The sequence below is a fragment of the Somniosus microcephalus genome, chromosome 11 (assembly GCF_052327205.1).
Source record: "Somniosus microcephalus isolate GS21.2 chromosome 11, FLI_Smic_1.0, whole genome shotgun sequence".
NCBI lineage: Eukaryota > Metazoa > Chordata > Chondrichthyes > Squaliformes > Somniosidae > Somniosus > Somniosus microcephalus.
The window spans coordinates 95,259,628-95,273,509 of record NC_140997.1 but is presented as its reverse complement, the minus strand read 5'-3'; the positions used below and the strand labels follow the sequence as shown (position 1 = coordinate 95,273,509).

At 53.5% G+C, this 13,882-nt stretch overlaps 1 protein-coding gene across 5 annotated transcripts in view; it reads left to right on the top strand.

The window, feature by feature from the left end:
- Nucleotides 1-13,882, top strand: part of ccz1 (CCZ1 vacuolar protein trafficking and biogenesis associated) — a 49,202-nt gene that overhangs the window by 9,206 nt on the left and 26,114 nt on the right. For all 5 annotated transcript variants that reach the window (XM_086001113.1, XM_086001116.1, XM_086001117.1 and 2 more), the window contains 4 exons: nt 1,212-1,305; nt 4,596-4,673; nt 5,867-5,914; nt 6,018-6,101. In XM_086001113.1, the coding sequence (XP_085857239.1) occupies nt 1,212-1,305; nt 4,596-4,673; nt 5,867-5,914; nt 6,018-6,101 (304 nt within the window). The remainder of the gene's footprint in view (nt 1-1,211; nt 1,306-4,595; nt 4,674-5,866; nt 5,915-6,017; nt 6,102-13,882) is intronic.

Below are 13,882 nucleotides of genomic sequence, written 5' to 3'. Positions count from 1 at the left end.
AATTTAAAATTACTGAATGGGTTGGGGGCGGGGGGGGTTAGACGAAAACTCTCATTCTCGCAAAGTAGCAGGTGTGGAACAGATTCCCCAGCGAAGGTGGTTTCGGGACTACATGAGCTGCGTAAGTATCTGGTTGGGAATGAGATTGGAGATTATAAAGGTAGAATCGAGATGTTCAAATACTGCACAGGATCTCGTGATTACTTCTGGGGCAGGGGGGTGGGGAATCTTCTCTGGAGGGCAGCAGGGCAGGGTTGAATCATGGAGATGCGAGGAAGGGTGAACAGTGTGGAGTTTTTTTGATTACATCTAGGGATGAGGGAGTACTTACACAGAGCATTCCCTCAAAATATTAACAGGGTAGATTGTACAAGGCCTCTTGGGCTGAACGGCCCCTTGATCCACACTTTCTTATGCTACCGCTTGCTGCATTTTGTGGCTCAGTAGGTTGCACTCTCGCCTCTGAGTCAGGAGGTTGTGGGTTCAAGTCCCCCTCCAGGGACTTGAGCACATAAATCTAGGCTGACACTCCAGGGCAGTGCTGAGACAGCGCTGCACTGTCGGAGGTACCGTCTTTCAGATGAGACATTAAACCGAGGCCCCGTCTGCTCTCAAGTGGACGTAAAAGATCCCATGGCACTATTTCGAAGAAGAGCAGGGGAGTTTTCCCTGGTGTCCTGGCCAATATTTATCCCTCAACCAACATCACTAAAAAACAGATTATCTGGTCATTATCACATTGCTGTTTGTGGGAGCTTGCTGTGCGCAAATTGGCTGCCACGTTTCCCACATTACAACAGTGACTACACTTCAAAAGTGCTTAATTGGAAGTCAAGCACTTTGGAACATCCGGAGAGGCTGGGGAATTGGTTCCACACCCGCAACTCTGCGAGAATGAGAGTTTTAGTCGAACCCCTCGACCCACTCGGTAATTTTAAATTGGTTTTCTCCAAGCCCTGTTCTCTGTCCCTGTGAAACGGCTGGTTTACAGCTGCATTTTCTGCCTCTTGCATCACATCGTGAAAGGAGTTGTACAAATGCAATTTCTTTCTTTCTTTCCTTCAATGGCTCGGTCTGCCCATTAGTCTGGATCTTGTGCAAATGTTGTAAGCTATTCACGAGTGAGAGTAAATCGTATGTTACCTGCGTTAGCTCGCAGCTTTACAGAATCAAACTCTGAACTAACCTGAATGTTTCTTTCCCATTCACAGGACCTTTTGTCCCACCAAGCCTGCAAAGTCCTTGCATACACAGAAGAACAGGCAGTTCTTTCATGAAGCAGAAGAGAATTTCTGGATGGTTATGGTACACATTGCATGGCATACTTTAGGCAGAAAGACTTGCAGATGGTGCGATGCTTTGCTGCATATCACCTGGAACTATTGTCTTGCTTGTTAAGCTGAGTGTAATCAAGGCTGAGCTTGTGGTAATGCATTTATCAAACGTTATGTGTTTCCACCAGTTCCAACCTGACCCTGGCTATTCCAATGGTGGGTGAGTGCAGCCAGCACCTGAATTTTTCACCAGGTGTCGGCCGTGGCTCAGTGGGAAGCAGCCTCGCCTCCGAGTCAGAAGGTTGTAGGTTCAAGTCCCACCCCAGAGAGTTGAGCCCTTAATCTAGACCGACACTCCCAGTGCAGTACTGAGGGAGTGCCGCACTGTCGGAGGTGCCGTCTTTTGGATGAGACGTTAAACCAAGACCCCGTCGACCTTCTCGGGTGGTCATAAAAGATCCTATGGCCACTATTCAAAGAAGAGCAGGGGAGTTCTCCTATCCCTCAATCAACATCACTGAAACAGTTTATCTGGGCATTTATCTCATTGGTGTTTGTGGGAACTTGCTGTGTGCAAGTTCTTTCTTCATATTTCCCTCCCTCCCTGAGGGCAGATTCACTCTGTTCAGTGCACAGAACTCATGTTTTGGCACAGCTTGGTGTCACTCTGTTTACACTTGTCCCTTCCCCCATCCCTCACCTCTTTCCTCTCTTTCCCCCAGCTCTCTCTTTCCCCCTCTCTCTCTTTCCCCCCCTCTTTCCCCCTCTCTCTCTTTCCCCCCTCTCTCTCTTTCCCCCCTCTCTCTCTTTCCCCCTCTCTCTCTTTCCCCCCTCTCTCTCTTTCCCCCCTCTCTCTCTTTCCCCCCTCTCTCTCTTTCCCCCCTCGCTCTCTTTCCCCCCTCGCTCTCTTTCCCCCCTCGCTCTCTTCCCCCCCACTCGCTCTCTTCCCCCACTCGCTCTCTTCCCCCACTCGCTCTCTTCCCCCACTCGCTCTCTTCCCCACTCGCTCTCTTCCCCCACTCGCTCTCTTCCCCCACTCGCTCTCTTCCCCCACTCGCTCTCTTCCCCCACTCGCTCTCTTCCCCCACTCGCTCTCTTCCCCCACTCGCTCTCTTCCCCCACTCGCTCTCTTCCCCCACTCGCTCTCTTCCCCCACTCGCTCTCTTCCCCCACTCGCTCTCTTCCCCCACTCGCTCTCTTCCCCCACTCGCTCTCTTCCCCCACTCGCTCTCTTCCCCCCCCCTCGCTCTCTTCCCCCCCTCGCTCTCTTCCCCCCCTCGCTCTCTTCCCCCCCTCGCTCTCTTCCCCCCCTCGCTCTCTTCCCCCCCTCGCTCTCTTCCCCCCCTCGCTCTCTTCCCCCCCTCGCTCTCTTCCCCCCCCCTCGCTCTCTTCCCCCCCTCGCTCTCTTCCCCCCCTCGCTCTCTTCCCCCCCTCGCTCTCTTCCCCCCCTCGCTCTCTTCCCCCCCTCGCTCTCTTCCCCCCCTCGCTCTCTTCCCCCCCTCGCTCTCTTCCCCCCCTCGCTCTCTTCCCCCCCTCGCTCTCTTCCCCCCCTCGCTCTCTTCCCCCCCTCGCTCTCTTCCCCCCCCTCGCTCTCTTCCCCCCCCTCGCTCTCTTCCCCCCCTCGCTCTCTTCCCCCCCCTCGCTCTCTTCCCCCCCCTCGCTCTCTTCCCCCCCCTCGCTCTCTTCCCCCCCCTCGCTCTCTTCCCCCCCCTCGCTCTCTTCCCCCCCCTCGCTCTCTTCCCCCCCCTCGCTCTCTTCCCCCCCCTCGCTCTCTTCCCCCCCCTCGCTCTCTTCCCCCCCCTCGCTCTCTTCCCCCCCTCGCTCTCTTCCCCCCCCTCGCTCTCTTCCCCCCCCTCGCTCTCTTCCCCCCCCTCGCTCTCTTCCCCCCCCTCGCTCTCTTCCCCCCCCTCGCTCTCTTCCCCCCCCTCGCTCTCTTCCCCCCCCTCGCTCTCTTCCCCCCCTCGCTCTCTTCCCCCCCCTCGCTCTCTTCCCCCCCCTCGCTCTCTTCCCCCCCCTCGCTCTCTTCCCCCCCTCGCTCTCTTCCCCCCCTCGCTCTCTTCCCCCCCTCGCTCTCTTCCCCCCCTCGCTCTCTTCCCCCCCTCGCTCTCTTCCCCCCCTCGCTCTCTTCCCCCCTCGCTCTCTTCCCCCCCTCGCTCTCTTCCCCCCCTCGCTCTCTTCCCCCCCTCGCTCTCTTCCCCCCCTCGCTCTCTTCCCCCCCTCGCTCTCTTCCCCCCCTCGCTCTCTTCCCCCCTCGCTCTCTTCCCCCCCTCGCTCTCTTCCCCCCCTCGCTCTCTTCCCCCCCTCGCTCTCTTCCCCCCCTCGCTCTCTTCCCCCCCTCGCTCTCTTCCCCCCCTCGCTCTCTTCCCCCCCTCGCTCTCTTCCCCCCCTCGCTCTCTTCCCCCCCTCGCTCTCTTCCCCCCCTCGCTCTCTTCCCCCCCTCGCTCTCTTCCCCCCCTCGCTCTCTTCCCCCCCTCGCTCTCTTCCCCCCCTCGCTCTCTTCCCCCCCTCGCTCTCTTCCCCCCCTCGCTCTCTTCCCCCCTCGCTCTCTTCCCCCCCTCGCTCTCTTCCCCCCCTCGCTCTCTTCCCCCCTCGCTCTCTTCCCCCCCTCGCTCTCTTCCCCCCCTCGCTCTCTTCCCCCCCTCGCTCTCTTCCCCCCCTCGCTCTCTTCCCCCCCTCGCTCTCTTCCCCCCCTCGCTCTCTTCCCCCCCTCGCTCTCTTCCCCCCCTCGCTCTCTTCCCCCCCTCGCTCTCTTCCCCCCCTCGCTCTCTTCCCCCCCTCGCTCTCTTCCCCCCCTCGCTCTCTTCCCCCCCTCGCTCTCTTCCCCCCCTCGCTCTCTTCCCCCCCTCGCTCTCTTCCCCCCCTCGCTCTCTTCCCCCCCTCGCTCTCTTCCCCCCCTCGCTCTCTTCCCCCCCTCGCTCTCTTCCCCCCTCGCTCTCTTCCCCCCCTCGCTCTCTTCCCCCCCTCGCTCTCTTCCCCCCCTCGCTCTCTTCCCCCCCCTCGCTCTCTTCCCCCCCTCGCTCTCTTCCCCCCCCTCGCTCTCTTCCCCCCCCTCGCCCTCTCCTCCCCCCCCCTCGCCCTCTCCTCCCCCCCCCTCGCCCTCTCCTTCCCCCCCCCTCGTGCCCTCTCCTTCCCCCCCCCCTCGCGCCCTCTCCTTCCCCCCCCCCCTCGCGCCCTCTCCTTCCCCCCCCGCGCGCCCTCTTCCCCCCCCCCCCTCCGCGCCCTCTTTCTCCCCCCCCCCCCCCCGCGCCCTCTTTCCCCTATCAAAGCGGGTGCTGTTTCTGTTTGTGCACAAACCGCTGCTCTTTATGTTTCTGTGTCCAGGTGGTGTCGAATCCAATGATTGAAAAGACTAATAAGGATGGAACTCGTGTCCCAGAATACCAGGAGGATGAATTACTGGTTAGTCAATGTCTGCTCATGATCTGCTCCAGCCCCAGGGTTAGATTTCACCAGGCAATCTTAAGTTACTGTGCTGGGGTATCACATCATCCGTTAAAAGGAAACGGAGGAGTTGTGGGTATTAGTGGATGGATGGCAGAGATCACAAGAGAATAGCCTCATCCCAGAATTTACACCATTCGGTATGTATTTAGCAACTTTGAGAGAAAAGGAGACATTTTCAGGGCTATGGGAAAGAGCAGGGCGAGTGTGATTAATTGGATCGCTCTTTCAAAGAGCCGGCACAGGCATGATGGGCCGAATGGCCTCCTTCTGTGCTGTATGCTTCTATGGATTGGGGGTATTTCACTACCAATCATTTCTCTCTCATCAATTTCAACAAAAAAACATAGTAAAAGCTATCGTAATTAAAAAATAAAACTTAAACTGTAAAATTCCCATTGGAGTGGGGGACAATGGGAACCTAACGATTACAGCACTCAAAATCGCTAAAAGCAGACTGGAAAAGCCACCAATAGACATTGGGGTTCGGGGCTTTATGCTTGGAATAGAACATGTAGGAGGTGATGGTAACAGTCGGCACCCCATAATAGGCAGGACTGAGATTGATAGATTTTTGTTCGGCCCAGGGTATTAAGGGTTAAGGAACCAAGGTGGATAGATGGAGTTAAGCTACAGATCAGCCATGATCTAACTGATTCGAGGGGCTGAATGGCCTCTTCCTGTTCCTACGTTCCTAGGACACTATAGCTGTGGAAAGGTTGTAAAAATTGTCTTTCAAAAGAGAAGGCTGAGAGGTGACCTGATAAAGGTGGACATAGAGAAGGTGTTTCCACTGGTGGGGGAGACCAGAACTAGGGGCCATAAATATAAGATAGTCACCAATAAATCAAATAGGGAATTCAGGAGAAACTTCTTTACCCAGAGAGTGGTGAGAATGTGGAACTCGCTACTACAGGAAGTGGTTGAAGCGAATACCATAGATGTATTTAAGAGGAAACTAGATAAGCACATGAGGGAGAAAGGAATAGGGTGCTGATAGGGTGAGTTGAAGTAAGGTGGGAGGAGGCTCGTGTGGAGCATAAACACCGGCACGGACCAGTTGGGCCAAATGGCCTGTTCCTGTGCTGTTCATTCTATGTATTTCTCGTGATGCTACCCTTCAGTACAGTAAATCTTTGCTTGTATTTCAGGACACAGTGTATGGGGCCGTGATCCAGCAGTGCTACTGTATGTACAAGGTGATGTGGATCGGCTATTTCCTACACGTTTTCATCTTCTCGTTTCCTTTTATGACCAATTTTCCTAGCTTAACGTACGTTTCTGGTTTTCTCACATATTCAGCTCTTCAATGGCACTTTTACAAAATCCTTGGAGGCTGGAGGCGTGGATCAGCTGCAACAGAGGATCCAGAAGTTTTTCTACAGGGTAGGACCCTTGATTTATTAATCACTTGTTAGGCCTCAGCTGGAGTGTTCAATTCTGGGCACTGCACTTTTAGGAAGGATGTCAAGGCCTTGGAGTGAATGCAGAGGAGATTTATTAGAATGGTAGCTGGGATGAGGGACTTCATTGCTGTGGAGAGATTGGAGAAGCTGGGGCTGTTCTCCTTGGAGCCGAGAAAGTTAAGAGGAGATTTAATAGAGGTGCTCAAAATCATGAGGGGGTTTGAGAGAGTAGATCGGGAGAAACTGTTTCCAGTGGCAGGAGGGTCGGTAACCAGAGGACACAGATTTAAGAGAATTGATAAAAGAACCAGAGGGGAGATGTGGAGACATTTTTTACGCAGCGAGTTGTTGTGATCTGGAACGTGCTGCCTGAAAGGGCGGTGGAAGCAGATTCAGTAGTAACTTTCAAAAGGGAATTGGATAAATACTTGGAAAGCAGAAATTTTCAGGGCTATGGGGAAAGAGCAGCGGAGTGGAACTAGTTGGATTGCTCTTTCAAAGAGCCGGCACAGGCACGATGGGCCGAATGGCGGCCTCCTGTGCTGTACGATTCTAAGATTCTATGATTTGTTTTGCCAATCTTGCTGCCCTTTTCTCCCCTCCTCCCCTGAAGGTGCTGACTCTTGGGCATCTGTTCCACAGGCACACACCGGCCGCCTCCTGCCAACTTGCTCTAGCAGCTGCCCTACGACGAGCCAGGACGGTACGGGTCAACGGGCTATTCAACTGTGCGTTGCTTCACTGCCGAGTTCCTGATCCTCTTCTCACCCCCACCCCCCACCTTTCCCCCAAGTGTGATATATTGGCCTTGGAATGGGTACAGCGCAAATTCAGCAGAATGATACGAGGGCTAAAAGAGTTAACTTATGAAGATAGGTTGCACAGACAAGGCTTATATTCCCTAGAGCATAGAAGATTAAAGTTTAACATAGAAACATAGAAGATAGGAGCAGGAGTAGGCCATTCGGCCCTTCGAGCCTGCTCTGCCATTCAATGAGATCATGGCTGATCATCCAAATTCAGTACCCTGTCCCTGCCTTCTCCCCATATCCCTTGATCCCTTTAACCTCAAGAAATATATCCAACTCTTTCTTGAATATATTTAATGAACTGGCCTCCACTGCCCTCTGTGGCAGAGAATTCCACAGATTCACCACTCTCTGGGTGAAGAAATTCCTCCTCATTTCAGTCCTAAATGGCTTACCCCTTATCCTTTAGACTATGACCCCTGGTTCTGGACTCCCCAGCCATCAGAAACATCCTTTCTGCATCTAGTCTGTCCAGACCTGACGGAATTTTATAGGTTTCGATGAGATCCCCCCTCAATCTTCTAAACTCCAGTGAGTATAAGCGCAATTGACACAATCTCTCCTCGTACGTCATTCCTGCCATCCCAGGTATCAGCCTGGTGAATCTTCGCTGCACTCCCTCCATGGCAAGAACGTCCTTCCTCAGGTAAGGTGACCAAAACTGCACACAATACTCAAGGTGCGGTCTCACCAAGGCCCTGTACAACTGCAGCAAGACATCCTTGTTCTTGTACTCGAACCCACTTGCTACGAAGGCCAACATACCATTTGCCTTCTTAACCGCCTGCTGCACCTGCATGCTTACCTTCAGCGACTGGTGCACAAGAACACCCAGGTCTCTCTGCACTTCCCCTTCTCCCAATGTATTGCCATTCAAATAATAATCTGCCTTCCTGTTTTTGCCACCAAAGTGGATAACCTCACATTTATCCACATTATAGTGCATTTGCCATGTTTCTGCCCAATCACCCAACTTGTCCAAATCGTACTGGAGTTTCATGACATCCTCCTCACAGCCTACCCTCCCACCCAGCTTTGTGTCGTCTGCAAATTTGGAGATATTACATCCAATTCCCTCGTCCAGATCATTAATATATATTGTGAACAGCTGGGGTCCTAGGACCGATCCTTGCGGTACCCCACTAGTCACTGCCTGCCACTCGGAAAACGACCCGTTTATTCCAACTCTTTGTTTTCTGTCCGCCAACCAGTTCTCTATCCAAGTCAATACCTTGCCCCCAATCCCATGTGCCTTAATTTTGCACGCTAACCTCTTATGTGGGACCTTATCGAAAGCCTTCTGAAAGTCCAAATACACCACATCCACTGGTTCTCCCTTATCTATTTTACCAGTTACATCCTCAAAAAATTCCAGTAGATTAGTCAAGCATGATTTACCTTTTGTAAATCCATGTTGACTTTGTCCGATCCTGTCACTGCTTTCCAAGTGCTCTGCTATTATATCTTTTATAATGGACTCTAGCATTTTCGCCACTACCGATGTCAGGCTTACCGGTCTACAATTCCCCGCTTTTTCTCTGCCACCTTTTTTGAATAGTGGGGTAACATTAGCTACCCTCCAATCCATGGGTACTGTTCCAGAGTCTATCGAGTTCTGGAAGATGACAAGCAATGCATCTACTATTTCTAGGGGCACTTCCTTAAGTACCCTGGGATGTAGATTATCAGGCCCTGGGGATTTCCTAACACCATTTCCCTACAAATACTGATTTCTTTCAGTTCCACCCTTTCATCAGACCCTATGTTCTGCGGTATTTCTGGGAGGTTATTTGTGTCCTCCTTTGTGAAGACAGAACCAAAATATGTATTTAGTTGGTCTGCCATTTCTTTGCTCCCCATTATAAATTCCCCCAATTCTGACTGCAAGGGACCTACGCTTGACTTCACCAATCTTTTTCTCTTTACATATCTATAAAAGCTTTTACAGTCAGTTTTTATGTTCCTTGCAAGCTTACTCTCATATTCTATTTTCCCTTTCTTAATTAATCCCTTTGTCCTCCTTTGTTGAATCCTAAACTGCTCCCAATCCTCAGGATTATTGCTTTTTCTGGCCAATTTGTATGTCCTCTCCTTGGATCTTATGCTATCCCTAATTTCCCTTGTTAGCCACGGTTGAGTCACCTTTTTTGTTTTATTTTTATGCCAAACTGGGATGAACAACTTCTGTAGTTCATCCATTCGGTCTTTGAATGTTTGCCATTGCCTATCCACCGTCAACCCTTTGAGTGCCATTCCCCAATCAATCCTACCCAACTCGCTCCTCAGACCATCGTAGTTTCCTTTATTTAAATTGAGGACCCTAGTTTCTGAGTCAACTACTGATGCGCTATCAATTACTCATAAAAGACTGAGAGTTACGAGAGTAACTAAAGGCTTTTATTAACAAAAGAATGAAGGTCTGCCTCGAGTGGTCGACCGGTCCAGAAATACAAAGGGCTGGGGAGCAGTCACCTTTATACTAGGACTTGTGGGAGGAGTCAGCCGAGGCATGTCCAGGCATGTACACAGTGGAATACAAAGAGTGGTTTACCACATTCACCCCTTGTTTAAAATTGAGTCCGGCGGGGTGAAGTGTATTAAAAGTTAGTGTATTGGCGTCTCTCCGGAAGTCTTGTCTGCCGCTGTGATCGGCGTGGCGACGGCAGGGGTAGTGGAGCTTCCGGCGTCGAGTCCTGCGTGGGCTGTGGCACAGGCGTGTCGTCCTCGTAGATGTCGAGCGGGTCGCGGGGCCCAGGCCTGCCGTCTGCTGGGGCTGGATATCGGATCGTGGGGGGGGGTGGTAGTGAGTAGTGGGTTACTGCGGCCCCCGAGGGTGCAAGGTCTCTTATGGAGACTGTGTCCTCCCGCCCGTCCGGGTATGCAATGTAAGCATACTGGGGGTTGGCGTGGAGGAGGTCGACCCTCTCGACCAGGGGGTCCGTTTTATGGGTCCTCACGTGCCTTCTCAGTAGGACCGGCCCTGGGGACGTCAGCCATGGCGGTAGCAATGTCCCCGATGTGGACTTCCTTGGGAAGACAAACATTTTCTCATGAGGGGTGGCGTTAGTGGCAGTGCAGAGCAGTGACCGAATAGAGTGGAGCGCATCGGGGAGCACATCCTGCCAGCGGGAGGTTGGAAGGCCCCTAGACTTTAAGGCTAGCAGGGCGGCCTTCCAAACTGTCGCATTTTCTCTTTCCACCTGTCCGTTCCCCTGGGGGTTGTAACTGGTGGTCCTGCTTGTGGCAATACCCCTAGTTAGCAGGTACTGACGGAGTTCGTCGCTCATAAACGATGAGCCCCGGTCGCTATGGATATAGCTGGGGAAACCGAACAGGGTGAAGAGGTCGTTCAGACATTTAATGACCGTGGCACTGGTCATGTCCGGGCAGGGGATGGCGAACGGGAAACAGGAGTACTCATCAATAATATTGAGGAAGTACACATTGCGGTCGGAGGAGGGGAGAGGCCCTTTAAAATCAACGCTCAGGTGCTCGAAGGGGTGAGTGGCTTTTATCAGGTGGGCCCTGTCTGGTCTATAAAAGTGCGGTTTGCACTCAGCGCAGACTTGGCAGTTCTTGGTCATGGTCCTGACCTCCTCAATAGAGTAAGGCTTGTTGCGGGCCTTGATGAAGTGGAAGAACCGGGTGGCAGAGGTCATTGTGGAGGGCCCGCAGTCTATCGATCTGCGCGCTGGCGCAGGTGCCACGCGATAGCGCATCCGGGGGTTCATTGAGCTTCCCGGGCCGGTACAAGATCTCGTAATTGTAGGTGGAGAGTTCGATTCTCCACCTCAAGATCTTGTCATTTTTGATTTTGCCCCTCTGCTTGTTGTTAAACATGAAAGCAACTGAACGTTGGTCAGTGAGCAGGGTAAATCGTTTTCCGGCCAGGTCGTGCCTCCAATGACGCACAGCCTCCACAATCGCCTGGGCCTCCTTCTCAACAGCGGAGTGTCTGGTCTCCGGGCCTTGGAGGGTTCGTGAAAAGAAGGCCACGGGTCTCCCCGCCTGATTGAGGGTAGCGGCCAGGGCAAAGTCGGACGCGTCGCTTTCCACCTGGAAGGGGATGGATTCGTCCACTGCGTGCATGGTGGCTTTGGCAATGTCTTCCTTGATACGGTGGAAGGCTAAGCGGGCCTCTGCCGTCAAGGGAAAAGAGGTGGACTTGATCAGCGGATGGGCCTTGTCCGCATAGTAGGGGACCCACTGGGCATAATAGGAGAAAAACCCTAGGCACCTCTTCAGGGCCTTGAGGCAGTGGGGCAGTGGGAGTTCCATAAGGGGACGCATCCGGTCGGGGTCGGGGCCGATGACTCCGTGTTCCACAACACAGCCAAGGATGGCGAGGCGGTTTGTGCGGAATATGCACTTCTCCTTGTTATATGTCAGGTTCAGGAGTTGGGCGGTGCGGAGGAATTTTTCGAGGTTTGCGTCATGGTCCTGCAAGTCACGGCCGCAGATGGTCACATTGTCCAGATATGGGAAAGTGGCCTGCAACACATTTTGATCTACCATCCGGTCCATCTCCCTTTGGAAGACGGAGACCCCGTTGGTGACGCCAAAGGGAACCCTAAGGAAGTGGTAGAGGTGGCCGTTTGCCTCAAAGGCAGTATACTGGCGGTCCTCAGGGCGGATAGGGAGCTGGTGGTACGCTAATTTCAGGTCAATGGTCGAGAAGACGCGGTACTGCGCGATCTGGTTGACCATATCAGCTATGCGGGGGAGTGGGTAGGCGTCCAGCAGGGTGTAGCGATTTATTGTCTGGCTGTAGTCGATGACCAGGCGCTGCTTCTCGCCGGTCTTAACGACCACAACCTGGGCTCGCCAGGGGCTGGTGCTGCCCTCAATAATCCCTTCCTTCAGGAGCCGCTCCACTTCGGTTTTAATGAAAACCCTGTCCCCGGCACTGTATCGCCTGCTCTTTGTGGCGATGGGCTTACAGTCGGGGGTGAGGTTAGCAAACAGTGGGGGGGGGGGGTGACTCTGAGTGTGGAGAGGTTGCACCTGGTGCGCGGCGGGCAATTTGGGAGCTACAGACTGTGAGTGGGGGTAGGGGTCCACCGTACGCCATCGTAACACTTTTAAGGTGGCACTGAAAATCTAACCCCAGCAGGACGGCAGCGCAGAGGTCGGGCAGGACCAGAAGTTTAAAATGATCGTACACGGTCCCGTCTACTACGAGTGTCACTACGCAGTAGCCGCCGATGTCCGCCGACTGGGACTCGGAGGCCATAGAAATCCGCTGGTGCGCAGGCAGGACTGGGAGAGAGCAACGCCGCACCGTGTCGGGGTGGATGAAGCTCTCCGTGCTCCCAGAGTCAAAAAGGCAGATTGTATCGTGGCCATTTACCTTAATGTCCATTGTGGAACTGGCCAGCTGGTGCGGTCTCGCTTGGTCCAGTGTAACGGATGCCAGCGTAGGGGTCGGTGTGTCGCTGCGGGTATCAGATGAGGCGGTGTTGGGGGCCTGCTGCGTTCCGGCTGTCGTCCAAGATGGCGGCGTCCATGATCCCCATGTGGCTGGAGGCGTCCAAAATGGCTGCTGTACCGGTGGTTTGCACATGGCTGGGGAGGCCCAAGATGGCGGCCCGCATGGCCCACACGCGGCGCTGCTGGGGTTCGGGGTGGCTTTGGCCCTGCAGACGTTAGCGTAGTGTCCCTTCTTCCCGCAGCCCGAGCAGATCGCGTTTTTCGCCGGGCAGCGCGCTCTGGGGTGTTTTGCCTGGCCACAGAAGTAGCATTTCTGGCCTTGGGGCACTGCTGTCTGGCCTTGGGACACTGCTGCGGTAGTTGGGCCGTTGCTGGGGTGGCACGGCGCTATGAGGCGGTCCTACCGTGTCCCAGGCTGTCATTCCCCGCGGCGTCCATGGTGCAGAGGAGTAGGCATCCATGCCCCGGTAGGCTGCATCCAATGATAGTGCGAGTTCAGAGGCCTTGTTGAGGTCGAGGTCACTCTGCTCCAACAGTCGCTGTCGGGTGTAATTGGATCTGTGGCCCGCTACAAAAGCGTCCCGGATAAGTTCCTCTGTGTACACGGCGGCCTTTACATCCTTACAACCACAGGCCCGGCCAAGCACAGACAGTGCCTGAAGGTATTCCACGGTCGATTCCCCAGGTTGTTGTTTATGACTCCCCAGAAGGTGCCTGGCGTACACTTCGTTCACTGGGCGCGTGTACTGGTCCTTGAGGAGCTTGATAGCGTCCGCGTACGAGGTCGCGTCTTGGATGACCGAGTACACTCGGTGGTTCACTTTGGAGGTCAGGACATCCAGTTTGTCCTCGTCCGATTTGATTGCTGCGGAGGCGGTCAGGAATTTTTCGAAACACTTAAGCCAGTGAGTAAACTTGGTGGATGAGTCCGCCTCCCGATGATCTAAGTCCAGGCATGCTGGTGTGAGGATCTTCTCCATTATAAAAAATTTTGTTAATAAAATTGATGCGCTATCAATTACCCATAAAAGACTGAGTTAAGAGAGTAACTAAAGGCTTTTATTAACAAAAGAATGAAGGTCTGCCTCGAGTGGTCGACCGGTCCAGAAATACAAAGGGCTGGGGAGCAGTCACCTTTATACTAGGACTTGTGGGAGGAGTCAGCCGAGGCATGTCCAGGCATGTACACAGTGGAATACAAACAGTGGTTTACCACAACTACTTCATTCTCCATCTTAATGAAGAATTCTATCATATTATGATCGCTCCGACCCAAGGGGCCTCGTACAACAAGATTGCTAATTAATCCTTTCTCATTACATAATACCCAGTCTAAGATGGCCTGATCTCTGGTTGGTTCCTCAACATATTGGTCCAGGAAACCATCCCGTAAACACTCCAGGATTTCCTCCTCCACAGTATTGTTACTAATTTGGTTAGCCCAATCTATATGTAGATTAAAGTCACCCATGATGACTGCTGTGCCCTTATTGCACGCTTCTTTAATTTCCCTTTTAATGCT